Source organism: Octopus bimaculoides, chromosome 6, assembly GCF_001194135.2.
Source record: "Octopus bimaculoides isolate UCB-OBI-ISO-001 chromosome 6, ASM119413v2, whole genome shotgun sequence".
Classification (NCBI taxonomy): Eukaryota; Metazoa; Mollusca; class Cephalopoda; order Octopoda; family Octopodidae; genus Octopus; species Octopus bimaculoides.
In genome coordinates this window covers 70,746,501-70,755,343 of record NC_068986.1, presented here as the reverse complement: position 1 = coordinate 70,755,343, position 8,843 = coordinate 70,746,501, and the positions used below count along the sequence as shown (strand labels likewise).

General features: G+C 33.1%; 1 protein-coding gene across 1 annotated transcript in view; it reads right to left on the bottom strand.

The window, feature by feature from the left end:
* The window catches only part of LOC106878787 (di-N-acetylchitobiase), a 67,744-nt gene that overhangs the window by 41,800 nt on the left and 17,101 nt on the right, over nt 1–8,843 (bottom strand). The window contains exons 4-6 of the mRNA XM_052968856.1: nt 7,766–7,937; nt 4,668–4,774; nt 3,488–3,658 (exon numbers count right to left, since the gene is read on the bottom strand). Coding sequence (XP_052824816.1) covers nt 3,488–3,658; nt 4,668–4,774; nt 7,766–7,937 — 450 coding nt within the window. The remainder of the gene's footprint in view (nt 1–3,487; nt 3,659–4,667; nt 4,775–7,765; nt 7,938–8,843) is intronic.

Here is an 8,843-nt window from a genome sequence, read left to right as displayed (position 1 = left end):
CAGATATGAAACAATGTTAAGAATAAAGAATGATTGTCAAAAGGATGAAGTTGAGGGAAGATGGAAAGATAACTGGCATCACAGAAGGATTGTCCAAATGTTGATAACACTTGAGATCATCCTTCACTACTTTGTTCCACATTGTAATAAAAAAATGGAGGTGATGAAAAAGCAAACTCACTAAGATTAGATCGTATGATTTTCAAGTGTTCAAGCCTTCCACTTTTACTTAACAGAGCTGCAGCGAAAAGAGCTAAAATGTACCTGAACACTGAAAATGACTGCATAATGATGTTGAGAAGAAAACTACAGTTAAAATGTACTTTACCTGGTTAGTACCATATTTCCTTTGTATGACATTTACCAGAAAGGAGTAAGTGTAATCAAATATAATTTGTTAAAGAAATTACCACCAAAAGCAGTCTTGATAAAGTGTAAATTGCAACAAAACTACAAAGGTAATTCAGCCATCCCAGCTGTGAAAAAGCTGTGACTTATTTAAAACTGCTCGAATAAAAGATGTTGCGTTTATGAAGTTTTTACACGATTTTCCTCGTTCATGTTGATGATTTTTGCTTTTCAGTGTTCAAAAGTTTTTCAGACACAAGTTATTGACAGGCTCCATAAATTATTTAAAATTGAGAGTGAAGAAGTAGCAGGGTTTCAGTATGTTGGATAAGATATTAAAAAAGAAAGGTGAGGATATCAAACTTGGACAAGATGAATATGCAAAGAAATTTAAATATATTCTAATGGAAAACAACAAAAACTTAGAAGATACAATATCCACAATTGAGATTACAAAAATTATGCTACTGATGGTAGCCACACAAACTAGACCATATTTGAATTGTGATGTTAGTAAGTTAAGTAACATTCTAAAACAGGAAAACAGTATATTAAGCAAGTTAACAAAACAATAAAGAAAGACAGGAAAAATTCTTAGGGTTGCTGTGTGGTAAGAAGTTTGCTTCACAACCACATGGTTCGGGGTTCAGTCCTACTGCATGGCACCTTGGGCAAGTGCCTTCTACTATAGCCTTGGGCCGACCAAAACCTTGGGAGTAGATTTGATAGACAGAAACTGAAAGAAACTTGTTGTGTGTGTGTATCTGTGTCTTTGTCTCCCACCACCATTTGACAGCCAGTGTTTACATCCCCATAACTTAGCAGTACAACAAAATAGACCAATAGAGTAAGTACCAGACTGAAAAAAAAAAGTACTGGAGTCAATTAAAATTCTTCAATGCAGTGACCCAGCATGGCCGTAGTATAGTGACTGAAACAACTAACAGAAATAAAGAAATAGTGTTTCCAAAATTAGGATATCTTGATTGTTTATAAATAGTGGCATATATTGATTTTTTGCTAATCTAAAACCTGGGAGGTTATATTATTATTTTGATACTAGTGACAACAATAATTATATGTCCATTACTTAATCTAAATGCATTAGAAAAATTTTCAAAAGTATTCTAACTGTAGAAACTTAGGCAATGGTTGAAATGGCAGAAGCATGTTTTTTCACAGAAAATTTTTATTGGAATTGTCACAGATAAAAGAAAATATTAGAAATTTGTACTCAGGGATGCGGTACACTCAACAAAACAAATTTTAGACAAAAGACTTCACATAAAGATGGCCATTTTGAGAGAAATGATAAGCAGAAAGAAAATTGCAAAGATTTCATGGAAAAAAACGGGTTGCCATCCGTTAAGATTCTTGTCTTTATATCAGAACCTAAAGAATCTTCAGTACAATTATAATTTTCTTTTGTGGTTGAAAACCCTGTACTAAAAGAAAAAGAGGGGACATGGTCAAGGGGAAGTAACTCCTCCCTTAAAGGGAGACTATCTCCTATCACTGGAAGATAATGTCAGGAATCAGGAATGAAAAACAAGAGGTGTTTACATGCATGTTGGTTAACCAGTTGATCGTGATTTTTCTCCATATTTAAAACTTTTGTCATTAGTAGTGGCGGTAGCTCTCTGAACTTTCTCCAGTCTGATCTTATTCTGGCTACTATACTTTCAAAACATCTCCCTCCACTGCTAGATTACCTACATAACAAAAACCATCTACTACCTCTAGGTTTACTCCAGGGCATTCAAGAAAATATTTCCCACGTGTTCTTAATCTTTATAGATCCTGCAAATATGCCACATACTTTCTATGTCAACCTGTAGACACCTCTTGTGTCTACAGCTTGCACTGGGTACACCATATGGAATTTCTACCAACTCCATTTCTACATATTAAGCCAGGCTATTTTCCTGAAAACAGTAGAGTTCTGTCTGTTTTCTTGCTTACTCAAACTTTGGCCTTTGCAAATTAACTTTAAGGTCCTTCCCCACCTGTAATTTCTTTTCTAATTTTATAACCAAATCTTCCATAATAATGAAATTATCTCTATATAGCAGCTCCCAAGGTCAACCAGTATTGAACTCCTATTATGGCTGGGACAACTATGATGAATAGGAGATTGAGAACCAAATTCTGGTGAACCCATCCTTTTCCACTGAAAATTAACCAAAGTACTTGTACTTGTTGCTATCTCTCACCTCATTGCAACTATTCTGATGTGTGTTTACCTGAATTAGATAAATGAGAGAGGGTTTATACAATGGTATTGAAATGATGTTCTGGCCGAATTGTGTCAACTAGATTAGAAAAATATGTTACTGAGAGTATCCAGCTGTAAAACAGCTGGATACTCTTCCTATCACTAACACCTGCCTGTTTTTCAAGCAAGGGGTTTTCTTATTCCATGTAGCTTCAAATATATGAAGTGAGTGGACAATGTATTGGAAGGAACAGAATATCATGACTTTTAAATAAGCAAGCAGCAGATGTAAACAAACACACAAACACACACACATGCATGGACACATATATATCATATACATATGTCATCATCATAATTTAACATGCATTTTCCATGCTGACACATGTTGGGTAATCTGACACACACACACATGCACACACATATTTAAATAGGTTTTTCTTTCAGTTTCCATCCACCAAATTTACACATAAGTCTTTAGTCAGCCTGGTGTGGGAGCTATAGTGGAAGATGCCTGCCCAGGATGCTGCTACACAATAGGAATGACCCTGAAACCAAGTGGTTAAGAAGTTCAGCTTCTTAACCACAAAGCCATGTCTACACTTATGTAATGTTATAATTGCAAATCATTGTAGAATTTTTATGAAAGCAAATACCAAGGATTGACAGAGGTGAAAAATGCAAGCATAAAAAATTTCAATGAGTCCAAAGTCTAAGATGTTACTCATAGAAGATGGAATAGGTGATAATGACTTGAGCTGAAAATGTAAGGACAAAAATTACCATTTTACTTTAATTCTAGTCACTCTAATGAAGTATGGAAATGTGAATAGTAAGCCATGGTGGTCAATAGATACAAAACACAACTTCTTAAAAACTAATTAGTTTGAAAAAAAAAAACAAAGTAACTGTAGAGAATTTTACCTTAATATTAAAATATGGAGCCAAATAAACAGTATTCCAGGTATTGTCACGTTCATATTTCATATAATTCTCAGCCATTTTATTCATATTTATTTTTTGGCGACAATGTTCATAATCACATGTCTGTGACCCATTTTTCTTTCTCATAAAACATTGGTCATAAAGAGAACCCTAAGTGAAAAAAAATAATATCGATTTAATTCGTAAAATTTTTCATTCATTTCTTTACTTTCATTTATCATCATATTAATTAGAGTATTGTAGTTTGCTTGAAGCATTATGTATTATTTGTGAAATATAATGTCTCTTGAATGGCACAACAATGCAGAGTGGACTATAATAACTGTTATAATTTAATTATTCATAGTCTGATATAATATTTCGGAATATAAAAACTCCTTCTTCAGATATCGCTAGGAATTAATCGAGTCACTGCTATAATCAATCAATTTCTAGCAATATCTGAAGAAAGAATTTTTATATTCCAAAATATTATATCAGACTATGAATAATTAAATTATAACAGTTATTATAGTCCACTTTGCATTGTTGTGCCATTCAAAATACGTTATATTTCACAATCATAATTTTTTTAACGTATTTTTTATGATTCTTAAATATAGTTAATTTGTAAATGACATCAAATGTTAGATGGAAAAATGAGGAATAAGTCAAATTTATTGCCTCAAACTATCATGAAAAACATTTATAAAAATAAATGAATAAATAAATATCTGTATTGAAACTATCGTTGTAAAAATAGTTATTTTAATCAAGTAAAGATAGTAGTCATTGGAATTTATAAAATTAAACTTTTTTCCCTTTATGGAAAATATTACAGATGTTGAATTACCTCCCTTTAACTATAAATGCCGTATGTTCTAAAGGGTAGACATATCGAACAACTAGAGATAAATTTCTGAGAAGATTGACTCATCAGCATCAACATTTAACACCCATTTTCGATACTGGCATGGGTTGGATGGCTAGACAAGAACTGGCAAGGCCAGGGTTAGCACCAGGTTCCATAGTCTGTTTTGGCTTGGTTTCTATGGCTCGATGTTATTCCTAACGCCAACCACTTTACAGAGTGTAGTAGGTGCTTGTGACAGATATAATAAATAACATGTAATGATGTTTTAACGTATTATAAATGATAGAAAAATACTAATATACTTACATTTCCTTTGGGTTTAAAAATATCACAGTCATAGATGTAGCCATGCCATGGTACACTCAAAATAAATTTTTGAGGAGAAACACCACTGACCATATATTCATCAAAACCTGAAAGCAAAAAAAAAAAAATAATAATTAAATATCTACCTTAGAATTATCTTGAAATAACTTGTGTGACAACTGATATTATACTAACTACAAAGAACAATGAATGAATATTAAAAATGTTTAGCTAATGATAGGTGACCATGAACAAGTATCCTTCCATCTCCTCTGTCCACTATTCCTGGGATGGTCGTGGGGAGAGAGTCCTCGGGTACTTCCTCCATAGGGTCCTGTCAGAAGCAATCATCATTAGATTTTCTGGCTGGATTCCCAAGCATGACCAACTGAGACTATGGCTATTATCCAACTATCTTGTTCGTCTACCCCTAGATTTCCTGCCAGTTGGCTTGGCTTGAAGGATTCTTCTTTCAATTCTTTCCTGTGACATTCTAATCACATGTCCATAGTACCAGAGCTGTGACCTCCCAAAGTGGGGAAGTATCAGCTCAACCTGGAGAGACTCCCTAATCATTCCATTGAGTAAGTTAACAAGCTACACATTCCATTGAGTAACGTTACTCCAAAGACCCTTCAGAAGAACACCATTTCAGCTAATTGTATTCACAATCCAATTCCTTTGGTCATTACTCAACAAGAGGTATGGAAACCAAATTGAAGATAACAAATTTGAATTTTTTTGCCAACCTCTTCTCTTCTGACACTTGAATGCTGGAGATAGTGTCTTACACAGTGTAACACAATTTTTGTCTTTTCATTTGTAAAGTTTGTAAATATTGATTTGTGTGAAATCTGACTGCCATTTCTAGCATGCTGTATGATTATGCAGAAGCTCTTTTGTTCAATACTACACTTAAAATCAACGACAAAAAACATTTTTTGAATACAGAAAGAAAAAAAAAAATCCTTAATTATGATATCTGACTTCCGCATTAGTAAGAGAGAGAGGTCTGTATTTTGACTTGAACTTGGTATTTAACTGGTATGAATTGCAGCAATCCCAGAGGAATGACACACATGATCAGCTACTAAACTCAGAACAAAATACTTTCAGAGAAACAGGTCAGAGAATTTGCAAAGTAGAAATTGCAAAGCATTTAACTTACTATTAATTTTATCCATTCACATAAATAATTAATTCCTGCTAGAATTGACTTGGCTTTTTATCTGACTGCAGTTGCTAAAATAAATTCTATTAATATACTGGCATTGATTTAATTGACTATACTTTATCCTTGAGCCAAGTTAAAAGGAACAATTTTCTTTTGAGAGTGCATATATTACAATGAGTAACATGATTTTTATCCTCGGGTAGCAGCTGTTATTTCCTATTTGCTTACCCATAGAATGTATGAAAAATGGCTATTTCCTTCAAACCTTGCTTTTGTTACAATATTCATTCAAACCCCAAAGAATCCCTCTCAACACATGGCTACGATGCACCCCTCTCCACACCTGCTCGTGATTGGAGATGCATATATTGTCAGCCATCAAAGAAATGCTCAACTAGTTAAGGTCAAGTAACTGACAAACAAATCTGTGGTACTGAGCAGAAAATTTGCTATAATGATATTTTTGCTTCAGTAATTGGGTACTGAATCTGTCAGAAATGTAATGAAAAATAGGTCAATTTCAAATTTCGGGTCAGAAAACCAAAGTTTGAAGGGAATACAGTCATTTCCTTTGATTTTTAGATAGAAGCAAATAGAAAATAACACTTACTGACCAAAGACAAAAAAATAAAAATTTTGTAACACTGTGTTATTGTGCCAACACCTGCAATTCTAGCATTCCATTCAGTCTCCTGCCTTCCATCACTCATAAATACAGCCCCAAGATACATAAACTTCTACACTTTGGAAAAATACACAAAAAGTGAGACAGATGTGTTATGCAGAGGTGACAGTCACAGTGAAATGATTTCCAAAAACAAATAAATGAAAAAAGAGAAAAATTTATAAAAGTGAGGAGAGAAAATGAGGCTACATTAATAATGGTTTCAAATTTTGGCACAAGGCCAGCAATTTTGGGGTGGGCGTAAATCAATTACATCAACCCCAGGACTCCTGTCCTTGAAAGGATTAAAGCAAAGTCAACCTCAGTGGAATTTGAACTCAGCATGTAGAGACAGACAAAACATTGCTAAGCATTTAACTGGTACAGTAATGATTCTGCTAGCTCACCATGTTTGAGGCTACATTAATAATATCAAAAATACTTGGCAAGCAACAACTACTACACACTGCTTAAATTAGTCAATGTATGTCTGAGTGAATTCTCATGCTTTTGCTAACATCTGTTTTCACCTCTTGCTAACACAAACAACAAATACTAGTGATTACGTTAAATGTTCAACTATACTAAATACCTGAACTGGTAACCAGTAACAGTTTATAAAAGAAACAAGGTTGAAAGTAACAATGTCTCTTTAGATCTTTCATAAGGCATAGTTACCACATGGTAAGTTACTGTGTGTAACTGCTGACTATAACAATAAAAGTTCAAATCTTACAACATTGGTTTGTACCAATTGTCAATCATGAGCAAAGAACAGTCTACATGTTGCAATCAAACAACTTTTTTTATCATAAAGAGTACATTCAACAGGGAACATGTGTCATAGTGACTCCAAAGAAAATATAATTCAGAAAACTACCCAACCATAAGCAAAAACAGTCTACATGTTGCAATCAAACAACTGTTTTATGATAAAGAGTACAATCGACGAGGAACATGTGTCATAGTGACTGCAAAGAAAATACAATTTAGAAAACTATCCAAGTATCTTAGGATGGTGAAATGGAGTTTTCAGTTTTCCAAATGATTCATATAACAACTAAGTGATATTGTTAAAAACATTTCATTTCAAAGAAAAGTAAGCTTATATAATTTCTTCTTCATTAAGTTTAAAAGAGAAAATGAAGTGATTATAAATCAAAAATAGGATGTAAATTTTTTCAATGAGCTTCTTGAGATAGAAAACATCAACATTAAGCTTGAAATAATAAAATAATTTAATTGTAGTACCGTACTTACCAAGGTGTAGTTTAGTAATTGGAACAGCGGCTTGAGCCAAACAATGAGTTTCTTCATTATTTAGAAAGCTTTCAGCATTAAGCATAAATTTATCACACACACTAAGCATTTTCGTTATAAATTGGCACTGATATTCACGACAAGGTGGGAACCAATTGATAAGGCACAGAAGCTGTAAAAGAACAGGTTTTATAGACATGATTTTAAAAAAATACTTCTATATACAACACTGAAATATTTGGAGAGAAAAAAAGAGTACTAAATGAAAACTTAAATATCTATTTGCTATGTATATAGTAGGACAGGGATAGAACACAGTTCTCATTAGATCAAGATGTACCCAAGGAGATTTTTAAATATATCTTTAAAAAAAAAAAAGAAAGAAAGAAAGTCTTAAAAAGGTTTAAAATATTGAAATAAAAGAAAAGAGTAAAAGCAAAGAAGACTATGTATATTGTGAAGGAGGAAAGAAATTTTTAAGTATATTAACCCTTTAGCATTTAAACCTGCCATATCCAGTCAAATTATCCTATATGTTTTATGTTCAAACAGGCCAGATCTGGTTTTTCACACCAACCCTACTACATCATTCTAAAATAATTAACAATTATTTTTTTAACATTTTAATGTTTCAGTCATTACGCTGCAGCCATGCTGAGACACCACATGAAACAACTTTTTTTTTCCAGTTAAATGGATTGACCCCAGTACTTTTTTTTTTCTTGTTAAGTTGGATATTTAGTCTATCAGTCTCATTTGCTGAACTGCTAAGTTACAAGCATATTAACACACCAACACCGGTTGTCATGCAGTGGTGGGGGACAATCACACAAAGAAAGAAGGAAGGGGAGAAAGGAAAGAAGGAAGAAAGGAAAGAAGGAAGATAGATAGATAGATAGATAGATAGATAGATAAATAGATAGATATATAGATAGATAGATAGATAAATGGATAGACAGATAGATAGACAGATAGATAGATAGATAGATAGATAGATAGATAGATAGACAGACAGACAGATAGATAGATACATTTCTTTTATTAGCCACACAGGGCTCAACGAAGATGGGACAAATAC